This window comes from Biomphalaria glabrata, chromosome 12 (assembly GCF_947242115.1).
Source record: "Biomphalaria glabrata chromosome 12, xgBioGlab47.1, whole genome shotgun sequence".
NCBI classification, from domain to species: Eukaryota; Metazoa; Mollusca; class Gastropoda; family Planorbidae; genus Biomphalaria; species Biomphalaria glabrata.
This window is the reverse complement of record NC_074722.1, coordinates 17294396-17311354: the sequence shown is the minus strand read 5'-3', so window position 1 is coordinate 17311354 and position 16959 is coordinate 17294396. Positions and strand designations below refer to the sequence as shown.

The 16959-nt window shown below is 36.0% G+C and overlaps 1 protein-coding gene across 9 annotated transcripts in view; it reads left to right on the top strand.

Moving 5' to 3' along the window:
• The window catches only part of LOC106051564 (sodium-independent sulfate anion transporter-like), a 39989-nt gene extending 31152 nt beyond the window's left edge, over window positions 1-8837 (top strand). For 6 of the 9 annotated variants that reach the window (XM_056005243.1, XM_056005237.1, XM_056005236.1 and 3 more), the window contains 5 exons: window positions 142-213; window positions 970-1072; window positions 3751-3887; window positions 8187-8280; window positions 8678-8837. In XM_056005243.1, coding sequence (XP_055861218.1) covers window positions 142-213; window positions 970-1072; window positions 3751-3887; window positions 8187-8280; window positions 8678-8733 — 462 coding nt within the window. In that variant the 3' untranslated portion in view covers window positions 8734-8837. The other 3 variants (XM_056005238.1, XM_056005239.1, XM_056005240.1) reach the window with 3 other exon arrangements.
• The last annotated feature ends 8122 nt before the right edge of the window (window positions 8838-16959 follow it).

Sequence of the window (16959 nt, the reverse complement as noted above, 5' to 3'; positions counted from 1 at the left end):
TTGTGTGGGATTTATTTTATTGAGATGGTAACTTATCAGAGATGTGTGTCCTGTCCTTAGGAATAAGCTATATTTACAAGTCTCAAATATTAGTCTCAGCAGTTTAAAATAATATTGACCTATATCTTTGTTTCTGTTTAGTACGGCATTCTGATTGGTGTTGGTATATCTCTGGTTATGATACTTTATCCCACGGCTCGACCAAAGATTGAGGTAGGTATATCTCTGGTTATGATACTTTATCCCACAGCTCGACCAAAGATTGAGGTAGGTATATCTCTGGTTATGATACTTTATCCCACAGCTCGACCAAAGATTGAGGTAGGTATATCTCTGGTTATGATACTTTATCCCACAGCTCGACCAAAGATTGAGGTAGGTATATCTCTGGTTATGATACTTTATCCCACAGCTCGACCAAAGATTGAGGTAGGTATATCTCTGGTTATGATACTTTATCCCACAGCTCGACCAAAGATTGAGGTAGGTATATCTCTGGTTATGATACTTTATCCCACAGCTCGACCAAAGATTGAGGTAGGTATATCTCTGGTTATGATACTTTATCCCACAGCTCGACCAAAGATTGAGGTAGGTATATCTCTGGTTATGATACTTTATCCCACAGCTCGACCAAAGATTGAGGTAGGTTTAACTGAACTGAGAAATAATCTACATCTTAAAACGGATCAAATAATTCAAAGACATTATATTATAAAACAAAAGAATATTTTTGTGTTAATTGAACCCAATGGTGTACATGAAAGATTGCATAGTCTAGCCAGTCTATTTACTTGTATTTCCAATTTTAACAAAGTGAAAGTCCTGCCACATTATACTAGTAACTAGTCCTCTCCACATTATAGGAGCAGATGTAAGCTTGTGTGACTAGGCTGTAGGTTCCACTTACGAGACTTTACAGTGCGTTGAGCATGCTTGACCAACATTTCATTTGTTTTAATACCCCAGTACACCTACAGACCTGGCGTTGTCATCGTGACCCCAACACAAGGTCTTAACTTCCCAGCAGCGGAGTACATGGAGTCAAGGGCTTTAGAGAAAAGTTTGAACGGTAGGTAAATATCATCTCAGAGGCGGACTAGATCTATATTAAAGGTGGAAGTGACACGATTATGTTCTATTGATTTATTTCAATCCCTTGGTTTCGAATAATTTGCCAGGCAATTTAGATGCAGACTATATATGTCTCGAGTGCACTTTCCCTTGACCTCTTAAAATGTTTTTCAGACATTTTTTTATTAAGCTAAATTACTCATTAATATTACCCCCCCCCACACACACACACATATTTTTTAATAAATTTGGGCACGGTGGCTGAGTGGTTAAGCACATGGCTCCAAACCTGAGGTCCTGGGCTCGAATCTCGGTAAAGACTGAGATTTTGAATTCCGAGATTTTTTAGGGAGCCCCTGAGATAGCCTAACTTTAATGGGCGCCTGACTTTCGCTAAGGAAAGTAAAGAAGGCTGTTCGTTGTGCTGGCCACATGGCACCCTACTCGTTGACCGTTGGTCAATTAAGCAGATGTCCTTAACATCATCTGCACTAGAGATTGTAAGGTCTAAATTCAGAACTTTATTTTTTTTTTCGTTTAAGTATTTTTATAGGCGCACTATCTTTAAATGAATCCTAGATCGAAATAATTCATTTCTATTGATTTAAATCATCTTATGTACATTGAAATAGATTGATTACATAGATCTTTCTAGATTATGTATCTAAAAATTGCAAAATAATAAATAGGGTTTGTTGCTGAACATAAAAATTATATATGTGTCAGACGCGAATAGCCCAATTTTCAGTAAAAGAAATTACAAAAGTCATTTCTCTATAGAAGAAGTTACGAAGGCTATATAAAATACAACCACAGACCTATATAAACTACAATAAATATAGGTTTTTGATTGCTAGTTACGATTTATTTAGGTAGGTGCTGTTTTACTATTACATACCAAGTATTAGAGATTAGAAAAACCCAGGTTTTTTTCTTGTGCAACGCTATTAGCTAACACCTCATATCATCTCTCCATTAGTATATTTAGATCTATAATCTAATTCTAGTCTAGATCTATATATAAAAATCGAATAGATCTAGTAATAGTATAGATTCTATCTTGAGACTAGATTGCCGAGTCTAGCCCATGCTATGCCTATAGTCAGTTTTTATTAGAAAAAAGTCTAGATATTAATAAAGACTAAAGTTTTTTAATTATTAGATATACTATAGACATAAGACATAGATCTAATAATACTGTAATACGTTTACTATACTCTATACTTAATCTACTTAACTAGAGATCTATCTATAGATCTATCTATAATCTAGTAAATCTAAATCTATACAATATTCATTATAATACTTCTACTTATAATGACTTATTTAATAAGTTAGTACTTAGACTTAGATTTATTATAGTTTATTAATAGATTTACTTTTCAATGCCTAGACCTAATAATAAAATTGCGAATGATGTCTATAATGACTGATTATTTTTTTTTTCATAATAATAGGCCTACTAAATCTAGGTCTAGACTCTACTTAAATCTAGTCTAGCATTATTTAGGACCAATATTTTACAAAGGCTGCTTGGAGAAATCAGGTATACCCATTAGGAGAAAAACGACCTCTTTACACAAGAAAAATTTAAGAAACTAGAACAGACACAAAATAGACAGTGACATTCATAACAAAATAATATTCAAAATTGATTAGAGTAACACCTTTTTAACTAATCATTTAAAGTTTAAAATCACTACAATTTTTTTCAACAATTATTTTGTGTATGAAATTGTGTATCGGAAAATGCCGGGTACATGAAATAAGCTAGTCCTAAAAAAACAACACAGATCATGGGTAAAATACTCATCAAATAAAGTACTGTAAATGTGTAGTTTCACGCGCTAGTTTCAGGTCTTTTCTTTTTATAGCCTCTATCGGGTTATATCCCAACTACCCGTATTTTTGTGCAGAATTTTTTTCTCTATCAGGTACACTTAAAATGATAGCATAATAATGTCAGTTTAATTTAAAAAGAGAACTGAAAAATACAAAGATATATAAGGAAAAAAGCGACTTCCGGCCCAATACTTTTAATCAAAGAAACGAAACGGACTAGTCCAACAAACCCTATTACTAGATCTAGATCTAAAAATATAATTATATGTTACATAGGCTAGGGTTGAAAAAACAACTTTACTTATAATAACTACTTTACAAGAACAACTCCTTGATCCAACTTTTTAAAAACAAATTCACATGTTTTGTAGTGTTGAAAGATGTCCATGTCGAGTGTAGATATATTTAGGTCTATGTTGGTAACAATTTTGTTGTTCTATTTTCTGTTTTAAAAAAACTAAACGACACTTTTCAAAGTTTAAGGACAACATTAAAAAAAAACAAACTCATTTTAATAATAATGTAAAGTTCCTCTTTCAGACCTTCTGGTCTACAGGGCAGTTTATGTAAAGGTCATCTGTTTCTGTGGCCTACGGTTAACGTGTCATATGGCCAGCAGCCAGCACAACGACCAACCGCCTTTACTTTTCCCCATCTAATGTCAGGTGGACTCAGAGGCGCCTAAAGTTCCTGAAATTAAAAAAATCCCAGTCTTCAGCAGGATTGGAACCCGGGACCCACGGTTCAGAAGCCAAGTCGCTCAGCCACCACGCTTCATAAATAATAATGTATGAGTTACTAAATTGTTTTTAAGTAAGATATTTAACTGTCCAGGTGATGATGCCCCCAGACACATTGTTTTGAACATGGAACACATGACTGACCTGGACTACACGGCCATTCAGTCCCTCAAAACATTACAAGTGGACTGTGGTCTGCACAATGTCATGTTGGTTTTAACCAATGGTCAGGTAAGACATGTACAGAGACGTTGGTTTAAGAATTGAATTCAATTCTTGTGCTGGTATGAAATAAAAGCAGCCATAATGTAAAAAGAACCATATCAAACAATAGAAAATTGTATCGATACAAAATCCACTATCATTAATGTAAATTATCAGAGTTGTTTTTGAAACATTAATATCCATTTATCAAATTATAGTGCTAAGTAACCATTACAATCAAGTAGTTAGTAGTTTTAGTGGTTTGCAGAAGAAATTATTACATAATTTATTAGTGTTTAGTGGTTTAAAGTACTTGGTGCAGTGTATGGTCATGTTTAGTGCTTTGCAGAAGAACTTTGTGCAGTGTTTATTGAGGTGATAGGAGAGTGTTTAGAGAAGTTATTACAGACACCTGTTTTCTCTAAAGGGTTGTGCTAGTCTAGATTTCTAAATCTGGTTTTGAAAACTTACATCTTATTATGAGTCTTATTTATTTGTTTGCTCAGTAGATAAACCGCCTTATTAATGAAAGTGTTTAGAGAAGTTGTTAATGAAAGTGTTTAGAGAAGTTGTTAATGAAAGTGTTTAGAGAAGTTGTTAATGAAAGTGTTTAGAGAAGTTATTAATGAAAGTGTTTAGAGAAGTTATTAATGAAAGTGTTTAGAGAAGTTGTTAATGAAAGTGTTTAGAGAAGTTATTAATGAAAGTGTTTAGAGAAGCTGTTAATGAAAGTGTTTAGAGAAATAATGAGTGAAACCGCCAAGTGAATTCATCCTACACGTATTGAAGTGCTTATTGGTTTAGGAAGTATTTAGTGCTGAGGTAACTCAAGTGTTAGTAAAATGATCCTTGAAGTAAAAGGTGAAGTGTCTGGTGATGTATCGAATAAAGTGTTTAGTTGTGTTGTTTGACGTACTTTGATCAATATTTAAAGAAGTGTCTAGACAATTGTTTAATGAATTGTTTGACAAAAAGCTTTGATACAGTAGCACTTAATTGTTGAATCAAATCAAATATTTGGATAAAAAATATGATGGCATAGTATTACAAAGCAACATAGAATTTAAGGCTGGACCTAGAGCTGGACTTAGGGTTGGACCTAGTTCTGAACTTACGGCTGGACTTAGCGTTGGACCTATGGCTGAATTTAGGGCTGGACTTAGGGCTGGACTTAGGGTTGGACTTAGGGTTGGACTTAGGGTTGGACTTAGTGCTGGACTTAGGGTTGGACTTAGGGTTGGACTTATGGCTAAACTTAGGGTTGGACTTATGGCTAAACTTAGGGTTGGACTTATGGCTAAACTTAGGGTTGGACTTATGGCTAAACTTAGGGTTGGACTTATGGCTAAACTTAGGGCTGGACTTGGAGTTGTAAAAATCTTTCAATTGAAAATTCCAGTCTTTATCAAGATTTGAACACTAGATCCCTTGGTTCGGAAGTGAAGCGCTTTAACACGTAGCCACCCAATCCTTTCTTTAATATAGTATATGCCCAATCTTTTAAATCATTTGAATACCTCCTAGACCATACTTTAACTACATACTTCACATTTTAAACTAACTAGAATTGTATGTAGCCATGTTTAATGTTATTTCAAATGATTCACAAAATCTTTTAATAACCATCTTGGTAGACCAAATATTTTAGAACATCTAATTGTTTCTTTAACATTCATAACTTTTTCAACATGCTTTAAAACATAATGTAATACTTGTGTAATGAAATGATAACGACTAGAATACCAGTACCATGGCTTTATTCGACAAAATTAGACTACAGTAAACAGTGAATGAAACCAGCACGTCTAGCATACCACTGATGCAGTCTATACACACACACACACACTGGACATGAAACACAACAATGGCCATGACTTTCAGACACGCTGGACGCACGCAGAAAATCAACTCAGTTACACTACAATCACCCCGCCTAAAAGTTATAGAAACATAAACATGTAAATAATAGTGAAGGACAGCGATATAAGAGGCCTTAGTATCCCTACAGAATACTTACAGATTTACTCTATTGAAAAGCATTGTATAACTATAAACAAACACGTTATACACTATAAAATTATCAGTCCCTTATGCATACAAATATTAAGACCAGTTGTCTTGAATAATAATGTAATAAGTAATACAATACAAAAAGTCTAACTAGAAAAGCTATACACTATAAAATGATCAGTTCAAAGTGTGTCATATTAAGCCTACAATTACTGAGTTAGAACTTGTGATAGGGAAAAATAATTAAATAAATGTTAGACCTTATAATTAGGTCTGCTTGTTCTTGGTCTTAGGTTATATCTACCAGGACCAATACTGCCGTCGCTTGGAGTTGGTGACATCGGCGGCTCTCTAACAGGAGACTCAGCCCCTGCATTTACTTCTTCTTGATGTCCATTTTCCCCTTGTTGTACATATGTGTTAGGAGCAGCCATTGGTTCTATAGCCACATGGTCAGTAGGCACCTGCATCTGTGTGATAGGGTTTGTCTCCGGCTCAAAGTCTTCATGTTCCATATGTTGATACACCTCTGATTCTCCCTCTCTTGGAACGGGGGCCAAATGTCGCAATGACACTGTTTCTTCTCTTCCATCAGGAAGTCTTACAATGGCATACTGTGGGTTGCATGTGATTAAGTCCACAGCTATTGTACCATCGTCATATTTTGATGCACGGACTCCCTTTTTTAACAATACTTTTCCTGGTTGAGCTAACCATGTCGGGAGTGATTTGCCGAAGGTGGACCTGCGATAGAACTTGAATATTCTCTCGTGAGGTGTCTCGTTTGTAGCGGTACAGAGCAGAGAATGAAGAGAGTGCAGGGCTTGGTTTAACGCCTGCTCCCATTTGGAAACCGGGAGTCCTTGAGTTTTTAAGGCCAGAGTTATAGCTTTCCATAATGACCCGATTAGCCTTTCTACTTGAGAGTTCCCTCTGGGATTATAAGGGGTCGTCCTGCTTGTGGCTACCCCTCTCTCGTGTAAAAATTCCTGCACCTCTCTTGACATGAATGAGGTACCTCTATCAGAGTGTACATAGTCAGGCATTCCGAATAGTCCAAATAAATTATCTAGACATCTGATTACTGTTGAAGCCGACATATCAGAACAGGCGTATGCAAACGGGAATCTTGAAAATTCGTCAACTATAGTTAGCAGGTATGTGTTCCGAGATGTAGAAGGGAGAGGTCCTTTGAAGTCCATACTTAGTCTCTGGAAAGGTTGCATCGCCTTAATTAGAGTTCCATTAGAATTACTGAAATATCTGGGTTTTATTTCGGCACAGATTCTGCACTGGTTGACAACCAGCCTAACATCTTCACAAGAGAAAGGTAAGTTTTTCGCTCGCACTAAATGCCATAGTCTTGTTACTCCCGGATGACACAGAGAGTCATGGAGCAGTTTCAATTCATTTCGACTCATAGCTAGTTGGTGTTTTCATTGCCCCACAGGAGATTTCGTTCATTGAATTGTAAGCCTGAGCATGCGTTGTCGCTGTTTCTAACACTCTAGCTTCGTCAAAAGCGCTTTGTAGAGTAAGAGATGTCTTTTCCAGTAACCGCTGTCTAATAGTGTTGGATGCCAGACCCGTTATGAAGGCGTCTCTAATGCAAATGTCTCTGTGCTGTTCAGCAGTTACTTCTTTAAAGTCACAGTCCCGGGCCAGGCTTCGCAACTTTAGCATAAAGGACTCTACCGTTTGTCCCGGCTGCTGTTTACATGTAGCAACCAAATGTCTTGCAAAAATGTCATTCTTTACCTTAATATAAGTAGTCTTGAGTGTGTCTATGGCCATCGAATAGGACGATACATCACTGATGAGCATATAAACCGTAGCAGATACGTGATTCTTCAACAACTTTAGTTTAAAGTCTTCGTTAATATCCTTGATGGACGAAAGAAAATTCTGAAATGTGTCATACCAGTGAGTCCATTTTTCTGAGGCCAGAGGAGCATTAGGATCAATGTCCAACTCTTTCGGTCTGAGTAATTTATCCATTGTAGATTAAGGAATGCAACACTAATCCAGATACATAATTTTGTCGAATAAATTGTAATGAAATGATAACGACTAGAATACCAATAACATGGCTTTATTCGACAAAATTAGACTACAGTAAACAGTGAATGAAACCAGCACGTCTAGCATACCACTGATGCAGTCTATACACACACACACACACTGGACATGAAACACAACAATGGCCATGACCTTCAGACACGCTGGACGCACGCAGAAAATCAACTCAGTTACACTACAACTTGTATGTTTTCTTTTAGTCTCTTGTTTTATTGGTCATTATAAATACATCAACAGTCACGTGTCACTGAGCGCATCCAATCAGCAAACTTAAAGAATGTCTCCATGTTCGAAACAATCTCAGAAGCTTTAACGAAGCTGGAAACTTCAGGTAAACAAAATGGCTGAAACTTATTGATCTAGTTCATTTTCTTTTTTTTTAAGTTCGCTGACTGAAACATTCTCTTTTTCTTGTTTTTTTTTCTCCCTTTCTCTTTGTCTCTCTTTCTCGCTTTAATACACTTTCTCTCTTGGTTTCTCTTGATCTTTCATTTTTTTTATCTCTCAATATCTGTTTCTCTCTCACTTTCTCTCATTTTCACTCGTTCTCGTCTTCTTTTTCTCAAGTTCTCCCTTTCTCTCCCTAAATTTCTCTTTCTCTTCTTTCACACACACACACGCTTTCTATCTATTGATTGCTTAAAAATACACTTTTCTATTTTTCTTTTTCTTCTTGTCTTGTGTCTCTCGTTCTCTTGTTTAATTCTCTTTCACTCTTCATTCCACAGAAGAAGACGCCGCCCTTACCTCTGTAGCTTGTAAAGAAGAAGATTGTCGATTATAACCTCATTTGTATTGAAGCAATCTAGGACCTGTTTTAAATACGTTTTAGAACTGATATTATTTATTTGAAAAAAAAAAAAAATGAAACTCAACCACAATAAATTTGCTACATTTTTTTTTCAAAGAATATTTTTATTTGCTTTAAGTAAAGTAAAACACAGAAGGTTAGGGTCAAAACTGCTTCACACTCCACCAAACAACAACAACAACAACAACAGTGAGAAATAAAATACAAAAAACAAACAACTGATGAAGAACTTTTCCAACAAAAGACCAGGCAACAAACGACAAATATCGCCTTCGCCAACGTATTGTTGAAAAAAAAAGTATGACCAAAAATAATTATAAAATAATTTTCACTTGTCAAAATTAATAATGAAAATGAAGTAGTTTTCTCTGTATTTACTTTTAACAAAAAATGTAAAACATCTGAACTAGTTTGGCCCATGTCTCCCCCCTTCCTGACATTAGTCTCTCTAAGAACTTGGTATTAACTTTTATCTCTTTCTCCTCGGAACTATTTTCCACGTTCTGAAAGAATTCTTCACTTTGAAACTATTTATAGTGCTCTACCATGTTAGGATTAAACTTCAATATTTTTTTTTTGTTTTTTTTTAATCAGAAAATGTTCTTTTTTGGTATGGAATTAAAGGGTAACGCCTGGCCCCTTTTGCACAATTTGTAGGTCAAATATATACTTGAGACCAAACACAATGTGTAGGTCAAATAAGTACTAGAGACCAAGCACAATGTGTAGGTCAAATAAGTACTAGAGACCAAACACAATGTGCAGGTCAAATAAGTACTAGAGACCAATCACAATGTGTAGGTCAAATAAGTACTAGAGACCAAGCACAATGTGTAGGTCAAATAAGTACTAGAGACCAAGCACAATGTGTAGGTCAAATAAGTACTAGAGACCAAGCACAATGTGTAGGTCAAATAAGTGCTAGAGACCAAGCACAATGTGTAGGTCAAATAAGTACTAGAGACCAAACACAATGTGCAGGTCAAATAAGTACTAGAGACCAATCACAATGTGTAGGTCAAATAAGTACTAGAGACCAAGCACAATGTGTAGGTCAAATAAGTGCTAGAGACCAAGCACAATGTGTAGGTCAAATAAGTACTAGAGACCAAGCACAATGTGTTGGTCAAATAAGTGCTAGAGACCAAGCACAATGTGTAGGTCAAATAAGTACTAGAGACCAAGCACAATGTGTAGGTCAAATAAGTACTAGAGACCAAGCACAATGTGTAGGTCAAATAAGTACTAGAGACCAAGCACAATGTGTAGGTCAAATAAGTACTAGAGACCAAGCACAATGTGTAGGTCAAATAAGTACTAGAGACCAAGCACAATGTGTAGGTCAAATAAGTGCTAGAGACCAAAGAGACAGACGTTTTTCAGATCTACGCAGGGATGTTTATTTCCACGCATCCTATGTAAAGAAAAAAGTAATTTGGGCATTTTAGACGAGACTGTCACATGACAGCACGATAAATCACATCAAAATTTCCAAATGAAACGTTGTGGAACAATTAAACACAAACAAAAAACAAAAACCAACATAAATGCACGAATAAATAGAGAGATAAATCAGATCATATTCTCACCACGTTGGATTAGGGGAACAAAAAGCTGGAAAAATTGCGTCTTAAAATCTCAGTTTACAGCTCTATGAGATGAACATCAGACTCAAAGGAAAAGCTTGTCCTAGAGTATTGAGTAAAATAATTTGGTGTTAAGACTTGATTTATTAGTCTGGGATCAATAAGTCAATTCTATGTCTGACCAACAAGTCCACTCCTATCATGGGCGTAGCCAGGGGGGGGGGGTTTGGGGTTCAAACCCCCCCCCCCCCCGAAATGAAATCCCCCCCCCCCCCCCGAGGGGGGATCGGAATTTAGTGAATGATTTTTTGCTTTGATTTTGTTTATTTTAGGTGAGCTTTTAATACTAAACCATCAATTGTCCCAGCACAACCAATGGGGTTTTGAGTTTAAAACCCCTTACCAGGGGGTTTTGAGTTTAAAACCCCCTACCAGGGGGGTTCGAGTTTAAAAACCACTACCAGGGGTTTTGAATTTAAAACCCCCTACAATGGGTTTTGAGTTTTAAACCCCCTACTTTAGGTTTTTGCAGTTAACACCCCCCCCTCTTCTATAAAACAAAACAAAACAAAAATGCAAACGAAAATCCCCTAATTCCAAGAGCACAGTTAAGAGAGATTTCTATTTTAAAACCCCCTCCAAACTTTACAATAAACCCCCTCTTCAATTAAAAAAAATTGTTAAAAATGTTATGAGCGTAGCTAAATGGGTTTTGACTTAGTTTTTAGTTTAAACCCCACTTCAGCGGGGTTTGAAGGTAAAAAATACCTCTTTAATAATAAAAACAAAGCAAATTATACACTCAAAATGTTTTGAGTGTAGTCAAAGGGGTTTTGAATTTAAACTCCCCTCCAGTGGAGTTTGAAGCTAAAAAGTACCTCTTCAATATAAATAAAAGCAAATTACTCACACTAAAATCTATGAACGCAGCCAAAGAGGTTTTGAGTTTAAACCCCCCGCCAGGGGGGTTTGAGGCTAAAAAATACATCTTCAGTGTAAGAAAAAAAGCTAATTACGCACTCAAAATGCTATGAGCGTTGCCAAAAGGGGTTTTGAGTTTAAACTCCCATTCAGAGGGGTTTTATGCCAAAAATACCTCTTCAGTATAAAAAAAAAGCAAATTACACACTAAAATTATTTGAGCGTTGCCAATCCAATCTTTTTAATAGCAGGAAAATGCACTGTACATACCTCAGAATATGCATTTTGTTGGCTTTCAATATTAGAAATAGTGCTTGGCGGCGGGGCTTCGCCCCGCGCTGGAGGAGCTCCTAGCGCTCCCCCAGACCCCCTTGCTAGTATTGGCGGGGAATCTACAATTTTTCCACTAACTCATGGAAGAACCTATTCTAGGGCACAATAAACGTCTTCCGAAAGAATGAAGGGTTAGAATGCAATAAAGATTATGTACACACACACATAAATACGAATAAAAAAAAAAATTCGCGGGGGGGGGGGGGGGGTCGGGGGGGGGTCGGGGGGGGGGGAGAAAAAAATCCCCCCCCCCAAACCCCCCCACGAAAAAAAATCCTGGCTACGCCCATGACTCCTATATTCATTAATAATATACTTAACTTACATTCCTAGTATACTTTATATTCTCACGGGCGTAGCAGATGTTGTTTTTTAAGTGTCAGAGAAGTTCATTAGAAAGTAGGTCAAGAAGGTGTGTACAAAAATGTTAGTGACATAACAGTGACGTCACATTTCCTTGAAAAGTCTCATGTTAATTATTACATGACCTATGAACGTCATGAGATGTAGATTACCTTTAATCTCGTTAATAAACAGCAAACCACTTCGTAGCAATGTTCATGAATGTCAAGCTTGATCTAGTTCCCTAGGCCGTTGAGTCCTAGAACAAAATGCGACTTACTGTTGTCCATTGTGCATGCCATGTTCAAGAGAAACTTGGAATGGACTCGTCTAAAGTTGTGTTCCATCATAGAAAGTATTGGCTCTCATAATGTAGTGTTATCCGCAATGCACCATTGCAACACATACACATTCAGGAATAATATAGATTATTAGTCCTAGTAGTAGTATTAATAACTATTAGCTTATTTATTTTAAACTTAATATAAAAACTTTATTTCTTTCAAGTGATACAAACACAAAATGAAATAGAATCTCTGCAGCTAATGTTTAAATGCAAGCAAATATATATATATATATATATATATACACACACACACACACATATATATATATATATATATATATATACACACACACACACACACATATATATATATATATATATATATATATATATATATATATATATATATATATATATTTTTTTTTTTTTTTTTATTTTGTTGTAAAAATTGGCGATTTAGCAGAAATGTTTAAAAAAACTTTTGTTAGTATTATGACAGTAAAGTTTGTCTCTAGAGCCCAGTATAAAGTGTTTGCTAAAACAAACTGCGATTTAAATAAACAACAGCTTGCAAAACAATTCCTTATAGAATTGAAGGTCAATAAAAAAATATCAGAAAGTTAGTAACACATGAAGCGCAATACTGGAGAAGTAGAAAAGTGGTTCGTGAGTTAGTGGCGTGCTAAACTAACTTTCTATCTATTTATACTTACAACTAACTCGAACAGGGGGGAAAGGGACAATTGAAATACAGTATTAGGTGCGAGCCGATTAGCTGGGTGTTTTTCGGAGTGGTCTTGTTTCCTCTAAATGCGCGAAAATGTTAAAGCTTATACTATTTCCAAACGGGTTTTTAATCTATTCAGTGTTATAAGCAGAGCCAATCAATAATAATTACAGAAAAAAATAAAATAATTAAACATTGCATATATTTTTTTAAACATCTCGCTCCCCCTCCAAAAAAAAAAAAACAAAAAAAACAGCAAAACCTATCGAGAAATGCTAGTACCTAATATACAAAATGTTGACAATTCTCTACTCTATAACTTAACACACTAGACATCTGACTTCTCACTCTCTAGATGACTGAATTCCCTTCATCAGAATCTAGTCAGTCGTATGACATTGCTCTACTCTTGTCAGAAGATACCCGCTCTCTTCCAGTGGTGCTGTTACAGACAGGATATTGTTCAACCATTTACCCCTCCCTCCACTACAACCATGTTAAATAAAACCTGCAACATTTGACAATGAAGGATGGAAAGTCAAGTTTCTCCCATGCCGGATCTTTGGAAAATCCTGCTTGAAAATAGACAACGAATTGGTCTACGTGTCACATCTAGGACAGTCCAGCAATTACTAATTTATTTACATGGAGTGTTCACCTCGTCAAGGGAGATAAGAGGGGAAATAATTGAGTCTAAACAAACAACTGTTTTACAGCTAGAGTTCACTCCTCCTACTTGTTCAAGGAATGGTGGTTTTAGTGTGTACAAAATCAATTGAAAAAATTTTAAATCACAATTTTTATTTTAAATAAGTCCCAAACCACGATTTTACTCTAGTGTATAAGGAAAGAATAGTAACACGTTAAGCTTATAGAACCAAGTGTGATTCTAAATTTATTCTATGCATTTCACTTACTTACCTTAACATTACATATATATATATATATATATATATATATATAAGAAGGACACGGTCAACATTCTCTGGTGATGCTCCACAAGGGCAGGCTTCGCTCGTCCCGAAATTTAACTTCCGGAACATAAATTGTCTCATTCAGTGAGCAAGCATTTTCGTGGAAACTAAACAAGTATAAACACTGGTCATTGTTGACTGACAGTTAAGAAACATTATGCACGAGTGTAAGAAGCAAAATACCGTACATTAAGTATAAGTGTATATTTGTGGGGATATTGTGATATAAAAAGATGACAATAATTTAAAAAAATCGTAATACAGTGCCATTCCCAAACTTTTTTTAATGCGGCCCTCGATACAAAAATGTTGCCCACCCCTGATTTAGACCATTCACATTTCTGATGCAACGGCTACTTTTTTATTTTATGAAAGCGAAAAATTATTTTTAAAATCAACTATGCAAGCAGATTTTTCATAAAAATACACCACTTTTACAACTATTCACTATTAATAGTAACAAACACGGAAGGCTATTTAGTAAGAGGGACTACATTTTACCATATTTTTGACACATTTATGAAAACGGTTTTAGACTTTTGTAAAAAAAAAAAATATATATTGACAAATGTGTTGTTCTGTCGTACTAACTAGTACATTAAAAGAATTTTTAACTTTTTTTTTGAAGAGAATAAAATTTATTCAATATATATATATAAGTGGAATATAAATTAAAACAACAGTTAATAAGTAGTTTTTCATACTATATCTTGAACCAGTGTAGTGTATAATGGAATGCACAATTAGAGGATTTTTTTTTAATTTACTGTAAATTCTATTACACTTTGAATAAAAGAACAATTAGATCAATTACGACATTAGTTAGTCCAGGTTCACATCGAACTTCACCTTCACTTTCACCTATTTCTTGGTCAGTTGAACCGTTGGGGCACCACATAAGATCTGTCAACCTTCTTTCTCCATTCTTTCTGTAATTTGCCTTTGATAGAATTTCATTCTGATATTCTTTTTTAAAGTAATGAAACCTGCTTTTTTACATGCCTGGGTGGACCACTTCGGGGGCCGATTTAGAGTTTGTGTCTCCACATAGACTGTTTTTGTAACCTTGTTTCATTTTGTTTTACTATTAATAATGAATAGTTGTGAAAACTGTGTATTTTATGAAAAACAAAACCTGGTTGCATCTTTAATTTTAAAAATTTAACATTTCGCTTTCAGAAAACAAAAATGTGAAGGCATTGCTAAGCACGTTGATTTCTTCTCAGGTTTAATATAGTTTATTATGGCCTGAACACCCCCTTATTTCTTTTGAAACGTGCCTCGTTTTGATGATCAATCAAGCTTACTATTAAGTCCGTGAATTAGATCTAGTGTCTGTTACAATTAAATTTTACATCCCACATACTCTTTCTCTCTCTCTCGCTCTCTCTCTCTCTCTCTCTCTCGCTCTCTCTCTCTCTCTCTCTCTCTCTCTCTCTCTCGCTCTCTGGAACTCCCATTTTGTTGTTTTTAACCTGCGCCTCGTAATTTAAATTTCTCCGACAGACTTTTGACTTCATTTGAAAAGACCGTCTTCATAATGCGCCCCAGACGTATACACGCACTCATATTTAGGTCCAGTTAATCGTAACATCACTGTTACCTATCTACTCTCCTACCTAGGCAAACAACAAAATGTTAGCCCTTCGTACACTCTATGACTTTTCTTTGGCTTCTCAATTCATCTGTATTATAGTTCAATTTCCCCCCCCCCCCGCCCTTTTTGTTTTTTAAATAACCTTACTTTCTTTAACAACCTTTAATCTCATAGCTAGCAAAGTACGTTATTAGACACATCTCCTATGGGTCGCTAAATTCAAACTCAAGTCATGTGACTACAACTGTGTAAGATAGGGAAGAAGTTTTACCAGTTCCTCGCTGTTTATATTTATAGTTTCATTTTCTGAAAAAAAATCGTTTTTGAAAAGTTGTGGGCCGCTCAATTTCCAGAAACATCTCCTACAAGTCGCTAAATTTCCAGACACATCTCCTGTGGGCCACTAACTTCCCAGACACATCTCTTTAGGGCCGCTAAATTTCCAGACGCATCTCCTGTGGGCCGCTAACTTCCCAGACACATCTCCTTTGGGCCGCTAACTTCCCAGACACATCTCCTGTGGGCCGCTAACTTCCCAGACACATCTCCTGTGGGCCGCTAACTTCCCAGACACATCTCCTGTGGGCCGCTAACTTCCCAGACACATCTCCTGTGGGCCGCTAACTTCCCAGACACATCTCCTGTGGGCCGCTAACTTCCCAGACACATCTCCTGTGGGCCGCTAACTTCCCAGACACATCTCCTGTGGGCCGCTAACTTCCCAGACACATCTCTTGTGGGTCGGTAAAGTTACATCCTACGAACCACATCGACGCAAAACAAAATGATCAAGTCCAATGGGATTTTGTTGCTTATTTTCTGGCATATTACGTCACCAGGAACTAAATAACGGAGCGTCAAAGGCTGGAAATGTTCCGTGGCATACTTGTGTATGTCTCAAAATTCTTTTATTTTTGCACCTCTGACATTCTTGCTCTCAGTAAATGTAAGCCAACTACTTTTTTGGTTGAGCATCTTCTCAATCTATAGCATTACGATATAGTGGAGAGTCTGTCATAAGAAGATAGATGTATTGTACATGATACCAAGGACAACTAATTCATATCTCATACTACTAATTATTTTTTGCAGAAAATTATTTTGTGCTGTGCTACACAACAATGTGATGGTGGTTATTTCATTTGCTTCGAAGAGTTTAAATTGAAACTGGAACTTTGTACTTCATTGTTTTTATTTCATTTCTATAAGAATTTCTATAAGAATTGAAATGCAAAGACAACTCGACAAAAACTTGACAAGGTCGCCTTGTTCTCTTATAGCCATGACCTAGTAATGAATCAAATAAAGAAACTGTTCAACTAATGACATCCTGGATATTTCTGCCTGCTTATCTATACACATCCCCCACCTTCTGTTCTTTCACCCCTCTCCAAAAAACAGGTAAAACAAATCCGTGTCTTCTGTCAACAGTA